General features: G+C 29.5%; 1 protein-coding gene across 3 annotated transcripts in view; it reads right to left on the reverse strand.

Moving 5' to 3' along the window:
• Positions 1–21875, reverse strand: part of LOC107447625 (probable phospholipid-transporting ATPase IM) — a 187480-nt gene that overhangs the window by 14936 nt on the left and 150669 nt on the right. For all 3 annotated transcript variants that reach the window (XM_016062579.3, XM_016062578.3, XM_016062577.4), the window contains 11 exons: positions 12483–12581; positions 12045–12179; positions 10987–11057; positions 10435–10517; positions 8426–8673; positions 7431–7645; positions 6202–6457; positions 3673–3835; positions 3519–3598; positions 1395–1496; positions 457–576 (listed from right to left, as the gene is read on the reverse strand). In XM_016062579.3, coding sequence (XP_015918065.1) covers positions 457–576; positions 1395–1496; positions 3519–3598; positions 3673–3835; positions 6202–6457; positions 7431–7645; positions 8426–8673; positions 10435–10517; positions 10987–11057; positions 12045–12179; positions 12483–12581 — 1572 coding nt within the window. The remainder of the gene's footprint in view (positions 1–456; positions 577–1394; positions 1497–3518; positions 3599–3672; positions 3836–6201; positions 6458–7430; positions 7646–8425; positions 8674–10434; positions 10518–10986; positions 11058–12044; positions 12180–12482; positions 12582–21875) is intronic.

Genomic DNA, 21875 nt, shown 5'->3' on the forward strand with positions numbered 1-21875 from the left:
TCATGAATTTCTTACACACAAAATTGTCTTTGTTGCCATCAACACAGTTGGTTATGGATGATAGCAGGTAATGATAAATCTACACAGCTATTGATGGACACATGCAACTATTGATGAATCCCTACAATTATTGATAGACCCCTACAACTGATGATTACATGCAGTTTCTGATTAATGACAGCAGTTACTGTGGAACCCATACTGCTAGTGATGGACCTATACAGCTACTGATTTACAGGATTTTGATTTTTAAAGTTTTCTGAAGAAAAAAAATCCATTTGTCTTTTATTGTGAAATATAAAGTATTGAAAATAGAAAAGTTAAGCATTAAATATAAATGGGATAAAGTAAATAACTTTTAAAAAAAATATTTATGTTTAACTCTTATCTTTTGCCCATTACATGAGCCCATATAGCACATTATATAAGAATATAAATATAGATAAAGATTCATACATTTAAATGATCAGAAGTTTTGATCTTCAGATCATTTGAAGAAGGTCCTAATCTCTCAAATATCACAGAATCAGCACCTTTGGAGTACAGTTTTATTTTCCCATTTTTTCTAATTATCACCTGCAAGGCAGAATGTATTTATATAAATAAGCAAAACAAGTTATAGATATAAAATAAGACATTTATAAAGTCAAAATAAATAAACAAATATAGTAAATGAATAATTCCTGAAGTATTAAAAAAAAATTGAATAGATAGTATTATATGCATTCTAATTAAGTATATAATAATGATGAATAAACTAAATGATTTATTCAAGTATCATAAAGAAATTTTTATTCAAAGATTCAATAAGATTTTATTCAAATATTAAAAATATTTTTTAATTATTCAAAGCTTTGAAATCACTAAAAAACATTGACAATACATTTTCTTTCAAAACAGATCATTTTCTTTAAAAACTTATATTTTTACTGTAGATTGTTAGATAAAAAAAAAAATAGTCACTATTTTTAAAAACATACATTTTTAATTGCTAAAAAATTTAAAAAAATTTTCTTTTATAAGTTAGTAATAATTTTTCAAAGTTGTTTTAATGTAATGTACAATAGAAACAATTATAAACATTAAAAAATTATACAAAACTGCCACTGTTACTAAATAAATTGCACAATTCTAAATATTAAAAAAAGTCAACAAAAAAAATTCATGCCAACAGAAAAGGAAAATATTTTGCAAAACAAATCCTCTATAACATAAATTATTTACTACAAAAAATAAGACATTTAGAATGACAAAATAAACACATACACGCACAAAAGAATTTACAACTATGAAGAAAAAGTACTCTTTTAATCAGTTCACAAAAATTGAGTTTTTAGTTTAAAAGATTGATCTTTTGAAAGGAATAAGCCTGGAAGCAAAGAACTTATACTCACAGACATGCGTTTGCGGACATTATTGAAATCAAAAATTGCTAGCAGATCATAAGTTTCTATATGTCCCATCACTTCTATTGTGATACTAGTGGGTGTACGAGACTGAAAGAAAAAGATTCATTAAAACTTTTCAACTTAAACTAAACACAAAATTGAAATCGGAAAAAAAAAACATTGCATTTTTTAATAACCTGTCTGATCCGGTCTGTCCATGTGGTAGTTGACAGAATTGTGCTTTTCACTTGGTGACCAGTGAATAAAATAGTTACGTGAATGTCATTTTTAAAATAATTCTATTGAAAGATTATTTTTGAAACTCTTTTTAGCTATCTGACAGTGTTTAAATTACTTAAAATTATTGAAATATATTTTCTCAATGAAAGCATAAAAGTAATTTAGTGTATGATTCTACAATTAACCACTTAAAAATTACATGATACAATTACTGTATTGTTAACTGTGCATGACCAGTTTTCTTACTTGTCAGAGAAGAAATAAATTTTATGCTCACATTAAAAGTTAAAAATTTTCCTAGGACAATGAAATTAGAGTTCAGCTTAAAGGATATTTTACCGAAAAAGAGTCAACTTAAAAGTATATTATCCATATAAAATGTGACAGGGAATCGAAAATTAGTTCACGTTAATGAGGTTCGACAGTACTTGTAATTAGTAAACAGTCCCTAAGTTCGAAATATCAAGTTTTTGCAATATTTATTAACATTATTAGTTAAAATAAAAAAGATGCTGGATCAAAAATACAAATCTTTTGATTCTGCACATTGATTATTTAAAATTCAAATTTGTATTTGTAGAAAATGAATACATATAAAAATCAGGAATATAAGGACAACTACAGACCCTGGATATAATTGGGGGTCTTACAATATATTTCCCTAAAAATTTCTATCATAAAAAAAGCAGTGTTTATATTTTAATGCTCTTCTTGATAAGATAAAGTGTGTGCCTAAATTTCCCACCTGTGTGGGTATCTTTTCCAAGCTTGATCGCACTATGTGATACATATATGTCCTCTTCAGTTAGCATTCAGTTAGTCATTCCCTTTGTCGGCCAGAGCCTTCCACTATTTAGTAATTCATATGATCCAGAGTGTCAACCCATCTGATCTGGGGCCAACTCTAGTTCCCATTGGTTTGTAATAGAAGATCTTAAATGCCCATCCGACAGATGTGTTCCACAAGCCATTTTTATGTATTTGTTAATATCAGCTTTGAGTAGCCTATGTAGTTCAAAATTATGACGTTGACTCCATAAGCCAGTGTTTCCCAAAGTGTGATACACGTTCTTATGCGAAATATCTTGTAGCAAACGAAAATTTCAAAACATTTTAATTAAAAAACAAAGCTAGCTATGAAAGTTTACGATTATGTATTTTTCTATTTGCTATTTTTTGCAGAGTTAACAGCTAATAATTAGTGGCGTCAACAGCCATTTGTGATTTTTAACTTTTGTGCAATTTTTTTATAGTATAAATTACATTCAGTTTTTAATAAGTGGTACACAGCGTTACGAAAAATTTAGAAAGAGTATACAAAAAACATAAGTTTGAGAAACACTGCCATAAGCCATCCACAATTACAGCACCGAAAAATTTTCTCTCATAAACAGCAAACAGGTCTACTTTAGATTTAGTTAAAGATCATGTTTCCAATCCATAAGTTAAGACAGTTCTCATGAATGACTGTTTTATATAGCATTATTTTTGTTCATCTTTCAATTAATTTTGACTTTAAAAATTGTTCTGAAACCATGAAGGCATTGATTAGCTGCTATAATGCGTCTCTTCATTTCTGCGCTTATATCATTCAAGGCAATAATACTTGAACCAAGATCAGTGGAATTGTCAACAAGTTTAAATTTAGAATTTCTGGTTTCTACAAATGTGTAGTTTGCAGGTGTTTTAAATAATTGGCATGGATTAGGTCTTGTGTTCGTTAACAGGATGGATACATAGATACATATATATATAGATGTAAACAAAAGAAACAATTTTAGTTTTTAAAAACCAAAATAATAAGTATATATAAATCTGAAATGAAATACCAACTGAAATAATCAATAAGGAGAATAATTATTGATAAGAAAGAACAAATCAAGTTATTACCTTAAAAACAAAACCAAAATTTCTGGCAGCTGATGTAAGAGCAGCTTCATCAGGTGATTGGGCTTGGTATTCAAGCTTGCCTAAGAATACACATATTACGTTAAATTATTCATTTATAAAATAATTACCTAATGGAGAAAAAAAGAATAATTACCATCTTTTTCATCACACATGACCGTATGACACAAAGCAAGAATACGAAAAAACTCGTGCACACGTTGGTCCCCACTTCTCACTTGTTCTAGAAGGCTTTTATCATAAAACCTGAAAGAAGGCTCATACAAAGGATTCAGAGAAAAATCTACAGCTTTTGTGTCCTAAAAAAAGTTCATTCATCATTAAATGCCAGACATTAAAAATGAATGTTAGCTTTATTTATGTTAATTATACAAAGCAATCCCTGAGCTGCTTAAATTTCTTCAAGCATCATCCCTTTTTTAATAAAAGAATATCAAAATAAATTAAAAATTTCGAAAGCTTTTATGTTATTCCAATTATTTAGCATAATATTTATTGCTGAAATTTAATAGGATTATTACTTTTTTCTCATTAAAAAATTATAACGAAATTTAATGCTGATTTCAAAGCACATACAAAATTAACAAGAAAAATGGAACTCTATTAAGAGCAATAATATATATTGCTAAATATTCATACTTTTTCGTAGATTTTGAAATATTGTTAAAACTAAATAATATTGTATGTCAGATAAAAGAGTTTCTTCTTGACCCACTATAATAATTCACACAATTATTTCTTTATTAAATATTTTGATAACATACAAGTTAAAATATTTATTGCTGTTAAATTTATTTTTATTACTTGAAACAAAATAAACGTTATTATTTAAATTTTTTATAGAAATTAAGCTGCTTAGCATCTAGAGATATCACACAGACAAATAGTATATAAAGACATTATTATTTATGCAACACTAAAAGTTTATAAAATAAGTTTATTAAATGGATACAATAATTTTTTTAAAAAAAAAGTCACAACAATATTAAAATTGAAAGTTAAAGCAATAACAAATAAAGGAGTATTGAATAACTTGCATAAGATAGCATGCATTGTTACAGCATTGAATAGTTTGCATGAAATTGCAAGTATCATTACTGTGTTGCAGAGACAGTAAAATGTGTCTTATTTGACATTGAATTAAGGGTAAGCAAGTGAATCAAAGTTATGAAGCAATTTTTCAAACAAAACTCGATGCAAATAAATAATTCGAACAAAATTTTTTACATTATTGTAATTTAAATCATTTTCAATGATAAAAGCTAAAATTTGAGCAAAATAAATCAAATAGTTCCTGAGAAATAAATGTTTTAACATACAGCTTCCTTGACTGTCATTTGCACTCTTTAATGGAACTATTAAGACTGTATCTTAGCATGTAAAGATCTCATCAAGTTATTAAAAGGACGCTATACCACTGGGGAAATTCTTTATGGCAATTCTGTTTCACCTCTATTGGTATTTTAAAATTTAAAGTTCAGAGAAAAGTAAGTTAAAGCAAATCTAGAAGTTTCAAATGCTGAAAAAAAATATCAAAATGAAAACAAATTCTGTCAGGATTAATTAGGATTAAACAGTGGGGAAATAATCCGGTCATAATTTATTTGCATTTAGGAAAAAAAGTCAGCATTTGAAACTTCATAGTTTACTTAAATTCACTTTTTCTAAGCTTTACATTTTTAATTACTTATGTTGGTAAATGAGAATTTTCCATGAAGGATTTCTCTTACAGTATAGCATCCTCTAAAGCAGTGATTACCAATTGGCCGGAAGCCTTTTTTGTAGCCAGCAAACTAAAATATATTAGTTGTCGTTTTTTTGCTGACAATTTTCGTAAAAAAATCCATATGGGTTTAAAATACTTTTCTTTCGTTTAAGAAAGCCCAATTTTTTCGTTTCTGTGAAATCAACGATCTGTGAAAACAACAAATCAACGATGGAAAAAATTTCTCCGGTTTTGCACCCAGGAAAATATTTATTCAAATACAAAAATAATCGTGTATGTTGCTTTCTTATATTTAGTTTTCTTTCATATTTCGTGAATATAATTTAGCATGTGCGTATCAGACATTTTTTTGAAGAAATTCTCCTATTAAACTTTTTTTTTAAACTACTCATTTTGGAAGAAATTATTAACATTTGTAAATTTTAAAACACTTAAAAGAGGGAATGAATATCACTTTATTTAAATATCGCATGAGCGGAAAAGAAAAAAAAACTCATTTCAGACAATCGAGAAATTTTTTTGTTGTTGCTATAGTTCCTAATAAGTCCAAAAAAAATGTTAATTTATCACAGAAATAAATTTAAAAGAAAACAAAAATCTTGTTACTAAGTTTCTGATTAAGAGAAGATTCAAAATGATACGGAACAAGCATTATTTGTAAAGCTTGTTATTTTGCTTTTTGATAATAAAAAAACTTTAAATCTGACAGTAATATTTAATGTTCATTCAAACATAAAAGAGTCCTGTATAAAATTTTAATAAAGTTGTGGCCCGCCATTTCACTGGTGTTTTAAATTGCGGCCCCCCGGCCCCACGTAAGTTGGAAACCCCTGCTTCAAAAGGATCCATTTTGTTTAGGTTTCTTTCATGCAGCATTCTTTTAACAAAATAGAGTACATTGTTTTGAGCGTGCGGTTAAAACTATGAAAAAAATCTTACTTCAGTAATTTCTAAAGGTTCTCTAGTGATTTCATCTAATAGTTCACCGTAGACACGGCCATTAATGGATGCTTTGTTGAAAGTCATAATATTCTGGGTGAGTGTCCCAGTCTTATCAGAAAATATGTACTCTATCTGTCCAAGCTCTTCGTTGAGTGTGGTGGTCCTGGCTCGAGCAGCCGCATACTTGGGAGCGTAGTACATTTTGTCATCCCAGTTGATCCAAAGACTGTGGCAGAATCTAATTACTTCAACACTATGGGGAATTATTTTGAATTCAGAAATACAAAAATAGTTAAGATAATCTAATATTCTAAATTGACAATTTATTGGGTTTAAGTAAATTACCTTTAAAATTTATAGCAATGTTGGCTAAAATAAAGTTTAAAAAAAAAAAAACCCAAAATTCCTTTATAAAGAAAAATTAAATGCAAAAAATGTTTGAAAAATTACAGGCAATTTAAAAAACATAATTTAAATCAAGTAAAATTACATCAATCCTGGTTTTATAGGTTACTGTTTTTAGAAGGCATGTGGAATTAATTAGCCAATTAATAGAATCTAACTCCCAAATAAAAGAATCTAAAAATCTCCTATACTCATTTGAATCATGCAGATCTTAACTCAACTTTTGGCATTTTAATATGCTACCAAAAGGAAGATTATCTAAAGTTGTCATAGATTGTTTGTTGGTAAATGCACTTAGAGCTTTCTTCCAATTTAAAGAAAAAATTTTTACAATGGATTCTTCAAAATTAAAATAATTTCTTAACATAAATCAAGATTGTATAGTTAATACTAAAATGATATAGTTCTTTAAAAACAAATATTAGTTTTCCTTTTCAAAATTGTTACTTAAAACATTCTGCTACAAAGTTCTTTAACTATCCAATATATTATATTCCATTAAATGTAATGAACTTACACAGAGTAGTATTACGTGTATAACAACGCACGTGTATAATATAATTTATTGTTAAAAATTTGCAATATAAAAGAGATATGAACTAACTCAGCATACACAGTTATAAAATAAGTGCTTTAATCATTAAAAGATTATCTTACTACAGAACTTAACAGATAAATTAGAAAACAAAATTTAAGAAAACAAGTTAATAGCTATAGAATAATAAAATAAAATTGATAAGTACTAAAATTATGCCATCCTAAAAACAAAATTAATGAACAGATTAAGACAAAAATTAGAAGATAGGCTTAATGATGTATACCTAACATAAAGAGAAATGGGGACGACAGTATTGAGGACTATGGCGTACGAGAAGAAAACGAGCAAAGAGATGACCGTAGCCCCACTGGTGACGTTGTTCGTAGGCACTGGCGTGTCCCATGGAAGGTAAATGCGGAAGTGTTGGCCAGTCACAGTTTCCCACACACCACACGCAATGGTACAAAAGAGGCACATGCTCAGAAGGAAGAAGACTATCTGTTCAAAACACAAACAGTTATTTTTCAAATAATATAAAATATCAACTTAACCTAAACATTGAGAAACAAATTGTTAATAAATTATAAAATATAGTTTTAAATTTAGTTTACAATATTTATTTTTTTTCTTAACTATTATAATGATTTCAAAACTTCCTAATCAAAATTAAACTTGAAAAAAGACAAAAGAGATTTCTTCAAAAAAAAACTAAATACATACTTTTTTAAAATTTATAATTAAAAAAATGTACATAATTCAGGGCCTATCTTTTTCGTTTATTCAAATGCTAACAAAATGAATTAAAATTTTAAATGTTAATAATAAAAAGATCTGAGGTAACAAAATTTGACTTCAAATGAAGCTTTCCCTTTAAATTTTTGTGCTGAAAAATAAAGATAGTTATCTGTATTAAGAACACTTGCACAAATTGCTCTTTTCCAACCCAAATAAATACAAGAAAAATTTTCTCATATTAACTGGGTTAAAAAGGTGCCAAGTAGTGTGGAAAAGAACATGTAATTAAAACTTGTCCCGTAAGGAATTTAATTTTTAATTACTATGCTAGCCTGAAATGTAATTTTCCTTCTCTCATGATGTGTTTAAGCATCTCATCATTTAATTTTAAAAATACAATTTAAGTTGCCTTTTTATTCAAAACAAGAATCAGAAATATTTCCAGTTAAGAAAAAAATTCCAATTTATTTATAATAGTCCTGGCAAAATCCAGTAGAGTTGGCAGGTATGGTAATGGTTGATGAAAAGTCTAGATGGACTCACCCCAATAATTAATAAATTGAGAAGCCTATCCAAGCTGGTGCGTTTGAAGATGGTCTTTCCACTGTTTTGCATTAGCTTAGTATCCTTTCCAGCAAACACCACCACACCGTAACACCATTTGGAGTTACGGAGTACACACCCACGCAGCAACATCTTGTCATTATCCAGCATGTAACTTTTCCCCTTCCAATTCAATGTTCCTTCAAATTTGCTAAGGTTGTTATTCGGAGCTTCACATATTATTTCACCTTCAGGAAGAAAAGTCTATATTATCTCTATTCTCATTTATAATATATATAATCAAAATTGAAAGAAAGAGGTGGAAATTTTTTTGACTATTTATGAAAATAGAATCTCAACAATTTTTTTTTCTTCTAAATATTGTGTGAAATAAACTTGAAAGAACTAAATTGTGCCTGTTAAGTTATCTATTTTAGTAACAAACTTTAATTGTTTAAAACTTTAAAAAATGTTATTTGATTTATATTAACTAGAAAAATAAAACTAGCACAATGCTTGTCATGCATGTTTTTAATGTAAGGAACCAGTTTGTGTCAAGACAAAAACATTAATTAACTGAAACAAAGTGCAAATTATTATAGTAAATAATTAAGCAGAAAATGGTCTTTAAAGTACTAGAAAAGAAAATGTATTAAAATAACATTTTATTGTAACTTTTATATAATATTCAAACAAATTATATTATACAGGTTTTGCAAATTCAAATCTAGCCAAAAATAAAGTATCTTATATAAGACCTAGTGATAGATAAAAGGAAAACAATTTAATGTAGGGGAAAACAAATACACTGTCCAGTCATATTAATGTGACCACCATCTACTTTCCACATCAATGTAAAATAACCAATCATAAAAAACAGGTAAAAGCACATTGCAAAGAAGCAAATAGAGAGGGTGTTTGTGGAAATGTAGAGATGATAGCAGCGGAGATGCATTCAGACTAACAGACATGCAATTGTTGAGTAACCACCAGACACTAAGCTGCCCTGTGCTGTGGGACTACCCAAATAAATCAAGGGGATACCAACAATGTCTTGCACAATGTTTCATCGAAAGTTTATACCTGGTTTATGCATACATGCTGACAGATTATGCTGACGGACGTTCATCGCAGCCAAAGGCTGCAATTTGCACTCAAAAACAGCAACTGGATGGATCATGCTTCGAAATGCTCATTGGAGGTGAAGGCTGCAATTTGCACTATAAAACTGCAACATCCAAGGACGCCAACCGAGTTGCGACAGGTGGATTTTCTCAATGAATCAAGCTTTGTACTTCATTGGACACGCGGATGTTGGTATATATGATAATGTCTGAAAGCTAACACCCTGCAATGATTGCCAGAAAGGTCTAAGTTGGAGGAGGGAGCATTTATGGTCAGGGGAATGCTTTTGTGATATTTGCTTGGTGTGCTCATCATTGTCAAAGGTACAATGAATAAACACAAGCAGGCATCTATTCTTGTGGATCATGTCAACCACCACTTGCAAAATGTTTTTCCTCAAAATGATTTCTTTTACCACCAGCAGGACAATGATTCATACAGCTCGCAGTGTACATGTAAGGTTCAAAGAGAACTAAGATTAGTTTACCTTACGCCATTGGCCACCAAACTTATCAGAATTCGATGCAATCAAGTATCTGAGGGATCATCTTAATCAAGAAATTCGTATCAAGTATTTGAACATTTAGAAGTGGATGGTCGGTGAAACCTCAATTGTGTAACCTAGCACAGCAAGCCACGGCATGGTTCAATATTTCAGCGGATGCCTACACGAACCTAATCTACGCTCTCCTAGCAAGGCTCACAGTGGCCGGTTCTAAGAAAGGTGGTTATTCTGGCTTGTGGCAGGTGGTCACATTAACGTGAATGGACTGTGCGGCAGAACATATTCCTCTTAACAAAAATAAAGCGCTTTTTTTTAAAATAAAATTTATCAAAAATTACAACAAAAAAAATCAAAGGCATTAAAGTTATTGTAAACCAACCATCAAAACTGCCAATCTTCTCATTGTCGTCGCCTAGCTCTGCTGTTTCAACCAATGCCTGGCGACATTTCAAGTTTGTCTCACTAAAATACAAAACATTGTAAACATATTTTTCATTGACTAACTATAATAAATTTTTGATTAACAGACATATGCAATAAAAATAATCTACTTTTACATATAATGGGTGTAGAATTTATGCTCTGCAATGTTACCTTGATTTAATGAAGATTCATTTTCTCAATAATTTTTTTTAAAAATTTACAGAAATTCTTTTAATTTATTAAAACATGCCTTTACCTTTAATAATGGTTTAATGGACACTTTAGTGCTCGTAGAATAACATATGCAAGTTATATAATTATCTATTGGTCATTACTCCAACAAAATGTAATTAAAAAAAAATTTTTTAGCACTATTTTACACACTAAACTTTAAAAAAAGCAACAAAAAAAAATCTTTGAAAAAGAAAAATTGAAGATGTATTTTTTTCTTTTACCATAAAAATTAAGAAATGTTAATGCTTATGAATCAATTAATAGAGGACGTTACCCATCTAGTTCAGCAGTTTCTATGTAGCACAATCCATTAGGTTCACTTGATGACAAGAGGAGAAGATCAGCCTATAACAAAAATTATTCTGCTTCAAGATCTAAAGGACAACTAACTTTAATCTTTATATTAAAATAAACAATTTATGTTTGTGTGTCTAAAAATAAGACATTCAAAATAAAGCTAAAATGAATACAACTGTAAACAAATCATGAAGCCGTATTTTAAATTTTTTAAATTATAGTTTTAATTCCGAGATGTTTAAAAAATTAAAATTTCTCATTGATTTAGCGAAAGCTGTTGTCTTTAATTAAACTATAAATGACTCAGTTTGGCCTAATATTTTAAAGGCAACATCAGTAATGTTTGTTAGCTTACAGCTCTAATGAAAAAAGTTGTATTGCATGTTCTATTTATTACGCCAGATTATCTGAATGATCAATGTGATGGAAGCAGCATGGGTGGACTTAGTCACCAAATTAGTATTCATAAAGTTATCTGAAACCATGTGTTTATTTTGTTTATTGTTATACAACTTTTAAAACGTGTAATTATAAAACGAAATAATTTATAACTGGAAGAAAAAAAGTTTATTGAAAAGCAAAATAACAGAGTACCAAATAAATTCTTTTATGGGTACAAAGTATTTTATGTGTAAACTTTGTGCCGCATTTTACCAATACAGTGCATTTTTATGATAGATACTGCAGAAATAGGTTTTTTAAGGACCCGTCCAAGATATAAGCCCAGGAGAAAGTTGCTTGATTGTAATAAATTTTAAATATCACGAGTTGCTTGAAGCAACAGCATTATGGAAAATGATATCAAACACAGTCAATCTATAATTTCAGGGGATGCACTACTAAGCATGTGTTTTGTTTAATCTAATAACGTAAAGACACTTGGAAGGGCAACAAATAATAAAAAATAAAAAACATTGGAATTATTTTAGTGGTATTTGTTGGTTCAGTTTTGAGCATGTTTTTGTTGTTTACCACTGATTTATTGATTATATTTTTTACACCGTACAAAAAAAAAGCTTAAAATAAGTTTCTTACTGCAACGAACTGGTCATTCTCCATGCGGATGATGTCTCCCACTTGTACTTTATGCCACCTTTCATCCACCAATCGACCACCCCGCAGCACCCGAGATAGCCTGTTGTTGACCTGGCTATCACTCCGATGCCTTTGCTAAAAAGAGGAACAATAGCGTGAGATCTAGACTTCAACTTTAGGCAATGATTTACAGCAAAAGGTCACAATTTTTATTCAATAAAAGCAAACCATTTCTAATAATTTACTTACATCATGAATAATTAAATTTTGACCCATCGCTTTCCAATCAAACTGTAGCTACTCACAAATTTTGAATCTAAACAATACTTTTGAAGAACATACATAGTTGAAAACCTTTTCCCATTACTCCTCTCTGTGTTCAAAGAGGAACAACCACTAAAGAGGTAGACTAAGAAAGAAAAAAAAAAAAAGACTTACGAAATCATCGATGGCATCTTTAAGGGCAGTAATGGACAACACAACAATCAAAGGCACAGCAGTAGTTATAGGAGTTAATGAGGAAATTTGAGGTATAAGCTGGAAAAAAACAATGCATAATAAGTAAGTTATTGAAATAATAAATAGTACTACAAACATAGTCCAACTACTAGGTATTAAAAATACTTTGACTACAAGACATTTTTGATGTTACAAGGGCCAAGATTTAGAAATCAGGGTACTTCTCAGTTCATGGGAAATCTAACATCATAATAAATAGAAATGCATGAACAAGTTTTACAGCGTTTTCCTTGAACGTTCTAAGAAGGACAGCCTGTCCTTTGATTCCTATAAATGAGCTGTGATTTTCTGTAAAAATAAGCCGCCATCCCTTAAGAACACTACCTTTTTATTCACATTCCATTTTGAAAAAAATAATAACTCACTGTTTAAATAATAGTCATACACTGGTAAAATTATCTGTGCTTATTAGTTTAATTCAGATTACTATTACAAATATTTACTTTGTTAAGATTATTCTCAACTCCTTAAATTTTTTTAAAAAAATATCTCTTTCATCATGTGGGGATATTAAAATTTTTTTTAATGAAACTTTAAAAGTTTATTTTTTCATAATTTTCAATTTAAATTAGATAAAAATCTTTCAAGTTGTTTATCAATTAATAATTATTTTTAGTTTATTTTTTTTGAAATTTTTTTTTTTTTATATCTTATCTAAAAGCATAACTTTCATTATTTTAATAAACTACAAATTTTTCTCTTTAGTCTGATAATGAGAGAGAATCATTTTTAGAAATATACACATGAAATAATATAAGAGTGCCATTTAAAAATTGTTGAAGATCAAATTCAGTTATTACATAATATTACATTTTGATACATTTTTATGGTGTTGAATGCCTGTTTTTTTTCTTTTTTTTTTCGCCTTTTTTAATTCTTAGGGAGACCTAAGTTTTATCATTATACAGGCTTTGTAGTGGTTAAAAATAAAATTCAGGAAATTTTTGGGTACAAAACGCATAGACTAGACTAGTGCTCAAAAGGGAAACGGGAAAGCAAGTTTTTTTAAAAAAAATATATAATGAAATCCACTGATCTGAAAATTTTGTTTGTATGGCATACTTAGTGAGATGGGGAAAAAAACACGCTAAACATATAGCGTTTTCAAATAAAGCATTAAAATTAAAATAAAATGATCAGAAATCATTATTTTTTGATAACTGGGACGATTTTGAGCATCAAGTGAAAAATCTTGGAACCTGAATTTTTGACCTCAGAAATAGATTCCTCAATTTAAGATAGATCAAAATAACTTTAAAAGAAAACTGATAATTATAGTTATTTTCATGCGACGATAATTTCATAACTATATCGTACATATTGTACATACTAAAGAATAAATGTATGCAAAATCAAACCAATGATAAAAAAACAAAACAATACAGCGTTATCTGGAAATAAAAATCATCAAAAACTAAGGAATTAGATCATTATTTAATTCTATGTCTCCATGATGATTGGTTACATTCTATGATTGATTCCACATACAACAGCTATTTGGACATACAAAAATGTTAAAATAAGTCTCCAAAAAAAAAAAAAAAAGGCATACTTTGATTTTTTTTTGCAACTGTGATTAAAGTTATATATGTAAAAAAGAGCGATTTCCCTCCTCTATTAGTTTTTGATAACTTGAGTTAACTTTAATTTTGAGAAGAACTACAAAAAGTTTAAAAAGACACAATAACAGGCAAATACAAATAACATCTTATGAAGAAAAAAAAAGCTGTGAGGAGGAACTTAAAAGCTTTTAGCCTAGAGGAAAAAGGTAAAAAGAGAACAAACTATTTTGTAGATATGAAGAATTTCCGTTCAGAGAGGCTCTTAAACGCCAAGAAAAAAAAAACCATGTCTAACGCATAAAAAAACAAAAACAACACATAAGTTAGAACTTTAACAGGGGGAAATAGTTAAGGCAGTCTTAAAATAAGTTTTCTTATTTGTAGCAACTTTTATAAATTTCAACTTGTATTTCCATAATGTGACGATATTTAACATTTTACCTTGGCAACCTCAGAAATATTTTTGTTGTAAACATAGATATAAAAAACTTCATTCAAGTATGTAGTACTATTTTTAAAGTGTTTTAAACATGATAAACGAGAGAAAGTCTTTTTTCTACTTATTTGTATTTTCAAAGTAAAGCTGCCAAATAGTTCTGATTTTTTATTTTTTTTATTTATCATCCTTAGAGTTAAATTTAAAATAAGCAGAATTTACAGCATAAAAAATAGTCTGCAAAATTCTGTAAACCATTAGAAATAGACAGGGCCTATTACGTTCAATCATAACTACCGATCTCTGACCTTCAAGTGCATAGAACTATTGAAAAAAATAGAACTATAGTGCATAGAACTTATGTTCTAGTTCAGCGAAATACTTGAGGTCCTATTTTCCACATGATTTATTTGAAGCATCTGGAATTTTATTTTCCTTTAGAGGGACAAACCAAAATAATGACAAATTAGACCCCAAGTGCGTTTTTTTTTGGGGGGGGGGGGGGGGTTGTGGNTTTTGGGGGGGGGGGGGAGCAGTTAAAACCTTTTCTCGTGGCCTAAGATAGAAATAATTTTCGTTTAATTCAGAGATGCCAACTGCTCCGGACAAGCTAAAATTATTTAAAAAATGGTAAATAAATACAATTAGAATTTGAAAATATTTGACGAATTTTTCTTACTTTTTAAAAGGATTAGCATGAATTAAATACAGCTAAGTGGCGAATTATATAAGTCATCGAATTATTTAGAAATAGTGGTGGATAAAAATCTACTAAATTAAATTTATTAAACCAAAAATCACAATTAATGAACTACCACTAGAAAATATTAATTCGCTGTCCGGAGCAAGTTGGCATCTCTGTTAATTGTCTAACTGCATTAAAAAAATGAAATTTTAAGTCACAGCCAAAACATAATAAAGGAGGAAATGCAGATTTAAATTTAAAATTAATTTATAAAAAAGTACGTTTGCTTATTGATTTAATTTCATTTAAAAGATCATTATTATGTTATTAAATCAGAAATAACTATTTTATCGAACACTTAATTGAAAAATATTAGCGGAATAATATTCTATAGAAAAATGTTTGTCGCGCGCTAATATCGAAAATGGTTATTGCGTTCCCAAGATTGATAAGTGGTTAGTGCCTTTTGAAAATATAGTGAACCTTTCAGGAAAGACCACCTCCATTTACGACCACTTTTGAAAGGCATGGAATTTTTTTCCCCATAGTCTTTGTGTTGAAGAAAACCTTTAGGAGAGACCATCAAAACCTCTCCCAGTGACCGGATAAACCTCTGCACCGCATGTGGAAAAGGTCAAATAAGTAAACACGAAAAAATATCAGAACAAATAATTAGATTAAAATGTATTCAAAATATTTGTGTGAGGCTCTTCTTTAGAGAGCTCTTTTTGTTGATAACAACCTCATGTTGCAGTTAGAATACATTAAAGACGATGCTATATCTATGATTTACTTTTAGAGTTGAAAGTTAAATTAGAAAAAATATATATATATTTCAGAAAAAACAAGTGTTAAAGAACTAATTTTTATGATATCAAATTAAATGCAAACTTAAACAAAAAACAGTTGTTTATTTAAAATAGCTTTATCATTCATAATTGGTAGCTTTGTTTTAACACATAATTTTATCAGTTTATTTTACGCCGTATTTTCATGACGCCAACATAAGTGACATTTCCGCACCAAGAAAATGACACCGAGTAAAATTAAACTCGTTAGCGAAAAATTATGTTCCTTTTATAACAATTTTGAAGTTAATCTTAAGGTAACCTTTAAGAACGACCAACCTTCATCAACGACCTCCGAGAGTGGTCGCCTCGAGAGGTTTCACTGTAGCATCGTTTCATATTTTGGGTATTAATCACGTATGATAATTTACTTAAAATAATTTTATTACTTTTAGGTAATAATAAGCAGGGCTCGAAAAACCACCCGTCCTGGGCGGTCAAAAATTCCCCGCGGACAACGAATTTCTCGAATCCGACGTCCACGTGGACGGCCATTTTCCCGTTAATGTTAGTGATACATTTTCAATTTTTGTTATCTTACAAGAGTCTAGTGCCTCACTTCTAAAATGACCCTCTAATCTAGAAATACAGCAACAAACTGCGCATGGTGGAATGGATGTTTTCTCTGTCTCCCGTACTGCAGCGGTTGAAAGGGACTTTTCAGCAATGAACTTATAATAAATAAAAAAAATTAAAAAAAAAAAAGAAAACCAAAGACAGGAGCTATATTTCGGAAAAATCCTTGACTTTATCCCAATACATCTTACCCTTGATCTTTTATTCTCAAAGGTCAAGACACTTTCGGATGGGCGATAACTATGCTCACGGGGCCCAAAGGGTAAAATTTCTTATCTCAACACTGGGTCTGTAAGAGGCCTTTTGTGGGGCTTCGGTTCTGGGTGGACTGATTTATTTTTGTCTTAAGAACCCCCCAGTGTGCTATGTTCTCTTTTGTTAGGCGAGAACCTTTTAGGGTCTGGTGTATTCTGACTCTAACCAGTCCCTTTGATACTGGTATCTCACAGAGAAAGTTGAGCTGGAAGAGTAAATTAGTTCTATTTTTTTTATTCTTTGTTATCGATAAGAGTTTGTTCTTTCCCACTACTAAAATGCATTTAATATAGGATGCAAATAATAATGATGAAAAAGAAATTTGAGATGGAAAAGTAAATTAGTTCTTATCTATTTATTTTATTCCTTGCTATCTATAAGAGTTTGTTCTTTCCTACAACTAAAATGCATTTAATATAAGATGGCAAAGGAAAAAGTTGAGCTGAAAGAGTAAATTAGTTCTGATCTATTATTTTTATTGTTTGTTATTTATAAAAGTTTGCTCTTTTTCACTAAAATGCATTTAATATAATTAGAAAGCAAATAATAAAGATGACGAAGAAAGTTCAGCTGAAGGAAATAACAACTAAAATGCATTTATAAAGCAAATAATAATGATGAAGAAGAAAATTGAGCTGAAAGAAATAACAACTAAAATGCATTTAATGTAGGATGCAAATAATAATGATGAAGAAGAAAATTCAGCTGAAAGAAATAACAATTAAAATGAATTTAATATAGGATTCAAAGAATAATGATGAAGGAAAAAGTTGAGCTGAGTAAATTAGTTCTGATCTAGTTTTTTTTCATTCTTTGTTATCGATAAGAGTTTGTTCTTTCCCACTTCTAAAATGCATTTAATATAGGCTTCAAATAACAATAATGAAAGAGAAAGTTGAGCTGAAANATTGAATATTTTATTTTTTAAAATTTTATTTATTAACTGGTTTTTAGGACGGAAGACCAATTTGAAAAATTACGATAACTTGCTTTCCTTTAGCTGAAGTTTAGTTTGTTGTCGTTTAACACACATTGAATATTTTATTTTCTTAAATTTTATTTATTACTTGGTTTTTAGAACGGAAGACCAATTTGAAAAATTACGATAACTTGCTTTCCTTTAGCTGAAGTTTAGTTTGTTGTCGTTTAACACATATTGAATATTTTATTTTTTAAAAATTTATTTATTAATTGGTTTTTAGGATGGAAGACCAATTTGAAAAATTACGATAACTTGCTTTCCTTTAGATGAAGTTTAGTTTGTTGTCGTTTAACACATACTGAATATTTTATTTTTTAAAATTTTATTTATTAATTGGTTTTTAGGACGGAAGTTCAATTTGAAAAATTACGATAACTTGCTTTCCTTTAGCTGAAGTTTAGTTTGTTGTCGTTTAACACATATTGAATATTTTATTTGTTAAAAATTTATTTATAATTGGATTTTAGGACGGAAGGCCAATTTGCAAAATTGGTAAAGAATCATACAGTGATAAAAATTCCGGATTAAATTCCGGTATTCAACAACAGCACTTACATTTTCACTATAAAATATTATTTTATAAATTATAATATCAGATGTTTTGTTCCTTAACGTGTTTCGGTAAAAATGAGTTTTACCTTTTACCATAATTTAATCCGTAATTTTTTATAGTTTAGATCGGGCAGCCCAGGAGTTTTTCCTTTACCTTGAAAAACACAATTTCTTGATCAATAATTGTCAAGGAAATAGAAACCGTTTTCTGAAAGTATATCAGTCTAAGTTGAACAATTTTTCTTTATTTCTATGTAGTTTTTTATGTACTTCATTTTTTACATTCATTTATTGTTTTATACAGTATGAATACAAAAAACGTATATTTATTACAATTTAAGTAATTATTTGGTTAATTTTGTTTCTCCAATAATGTTGATAAAAATCAATTTGGGTGCGGTAAAAACCATATTTTTTTATTCATTATTTAGCCTCTAATAATTTAAAATAAACATGATGTAAAGACAATGCATGCATGCATAACTAGTTTAAAAACGGAGAGTAAGGAATAAAAATCAGCTTAAAAATTCATTACTCTGAGTGTGGATTCTACCCATTATGAGGAAGATAATAATACCTGTTTAACTGTAGATAATAATAAGATGAGTATAAGAACGAGAGTTTAATTGGCAATGGTTGATTTAACATTTGTATAAATTTATAAAAATGAAACCAAACCTTTTATTTGGTTTAAAGTAATCATGTGAACACTCTCTTTAAACATATGAGAGTATGTAAAAAAGTATGTGTAAGTATGTCTGAAAATGGGAAAGTTAGTTGCGTTGCCGCTATGTTAAAATTGGAAACATTTTCTAATGCCTGAAATTTAAAATAAAAATACACATAATATTGACAAGAGTATTAATTAAAGAGTGTCTAAAATTTTAAAGAAAAATTCGATTAAACCATAGATTCTTAACCTTTTTAACGTTGCCGCCCCCTTAATAAGGAAAAAACATATCAACGCCCCTCTTTGCGATAATCCAGTTATATAGAGCATGAGGATTGAAGGGATGAGCTGAATTATAAGATGCATTTTTAGGCAATTTTTAAACGTTAAATTTGCTTGTTTTTTTTAAAAAAAATTTAATGTGTGCGTAAACTCGATAATTTTCTCCAGGCAGGTAATCACAGACTATTTGTCATAATAAAAAAAAATACGGTAATGAAAAAAATAGTACAACAAAGAAAACTATACTTAAAAAGAGTGACCTGTTCTTAATTAGACAATTAAAAAAAACACCCAAAAATAAAAGTAGTATCAACGAAACAATCAAGTTACTATGTCAGTGGAATGATTGTACTTGATGGTTCATAGCCAATTTCTTAACGTTCGGCTCAATGTTTTTGCTGAGGTGAAGACGCAAGTCCCCTCGTTGCATCATTTCGTGTCTATTTCTCTTTTTTGTGATTTGATCCATAACAGCACTGAATCCACGTTCGACGAAGTAGGAGAAAGTGAAGGAAATTGAAAATATTTTTGAAAATGAGAATGAATTTTGACAGTCCAGAGTAGAGGCAACTGATGTTACCTTGAATCCAAAAATCTGTGAGTTATCACCATTTCAAAGCTTCATTAGTTGAAAGTTTGACCGATTCCTCCTGAATCTGAACCTCTTCTGTTTCAATATTCAAAAAAAGGTTAATAACCCATTGAAGGAAACAGAACAAAACATATTTATAACGGTCAGAAAAGTCCGTGTGCAAAGAGTCAAGATATTAACTATATTCTTGAGAGGAACATCAGAGGAAATTTCGCCATTCTTTTCAAGATACGATAAGATTTGAAATTGGTTGAACTCCTTCCAACCAAATTTCTGCTACCAAAAAATAAGTTTTTTTTAGAAATGTAGAAATAACTGATTTCGTAGGGATCAAATTGAGTTTGTCACCTTGAAGTTGCAAATTAACACCATTTTATCTTGCAAGTAAATCCACCAACGTCTATCTTAAATTCTAGCAATCTGTCTCTCAGAGCTACATTCTGTCTTCGAGGAACTCAAGCACAGAGTCGAAAAGATTCAAGAACCTATTGAGACAAGACTCCTTTGAAAAGCCAGCGAATCACGGTGTAGTAGCAAGCGATATTCTTCATAGTTTTTCTTAGACAGCTGTCTAAGTAATCAATCATTGAGAACATTACTGCGAATTTTGTTCGCAGCAGATATAATATATTGCAATGACTAATGCAAGCGGTTGCTGAGGTTTTTTCTTATTAAATACTGTCTGTGAAACACGCAGTGAACTGCTAAAATATCTGGTACCACCCTCTTCAAAACGGTGAAAAACCCACCATGTCGACTCACTATTGCAAGGGATATTTTTGATTAAATCGGATGAGGCTGGATAGTGTAAAACTGTTCCTAAAACTTCCTTAACAGTCGGCAGAATCAATTCTTTGCCGATGGTATGACATTTCCCAGATTTAGCAATTAATTTTGATATAAGAACTTATCAAACCATCATCGCATTTTTGTGATTAGGTTGCCAGTAATCTTGAGGCCAAAGATGCCTTCAGAAACTTGTCTTTGATATTGGTGAAAAATGACAAATCTTTATTTTGTTTGTGAGGATGAATATTTTGCAAATGCTTCTGCTAACGAGAAGGCTCCATTGTCCTATTATATTAAACCTTGTTATAAAATAAATTCATGGGTAGTTGAGAGTTCAAAACAAATCTAAACTTCAAGTACGTGACACTGTATTGAATACACTTCTTTATGTTAACCGACATTGTTGGTGGCAGCAAAGAACGAATGAAAGAAAATCAACTGTTTTTTTTTCAAATTAATAAATAATTTACGATTAAGAACTAATTCACAAACGTACCTGGCCAAATAAGCAATGAAATCGAATCGAAACTGGGTAAAAAACTTCTGGGAAGCAAACTAAACCATCATAATAAACACGGGTCAAATCGAACATTTTTACAAAAAGCGCATGCGCTTTAATTCTCACCAAATGGCTGAAATGAGTTAGAGGCAAAAACTACTGACTCATGCGCTGCGCTGTGCTTACTTACTTACTTTATTTAAAAACAACTGGGCACCTGGACCACGCAGCGGTCCCTATCCCATTCATCATGAAATTACAACAATGAGTTAAAAACATTTTGAATAAAAGCAGTCGTTGTGGTAGCTCTACAATAATATTACCATGATTAGAGAAAATAAAAACTTGAACAGAGATATTTACAGTAATTGCCAATGCGCTGTGCTGATTCGGATCGAAGAATATGTATTGCATAAGTTCGTTTTACTGCTGGTACTAATGTTGTATCAGATAATCTAAATTTATTATATTAATTTAATCTTTGTTTTCTTTATCATTAATTTTAGATTAATTTTATTTACTAAATGATTCTTAATTTAATAATTTTATTTGGGAGTATTAAAATTAAATTTGAATAACATAAC

Source organism: Parasteatoda tepidariorum, chromosome 6 (genome assembly GCF_043381705.1).
Source record: "Parasteatoda tepidariorum isolate YZ-2023 chromosome 6, CAS_Ptep_4.0, whole genome shotgun sequence".
NCBI classification, from domain to species: domain Eukaryota; kingdom Metazoa; phylum Arthropoda; class Arachnida; order Araneae; family Theridiidae; genus Parasteatoda; species Parasteatoda tepidariorum.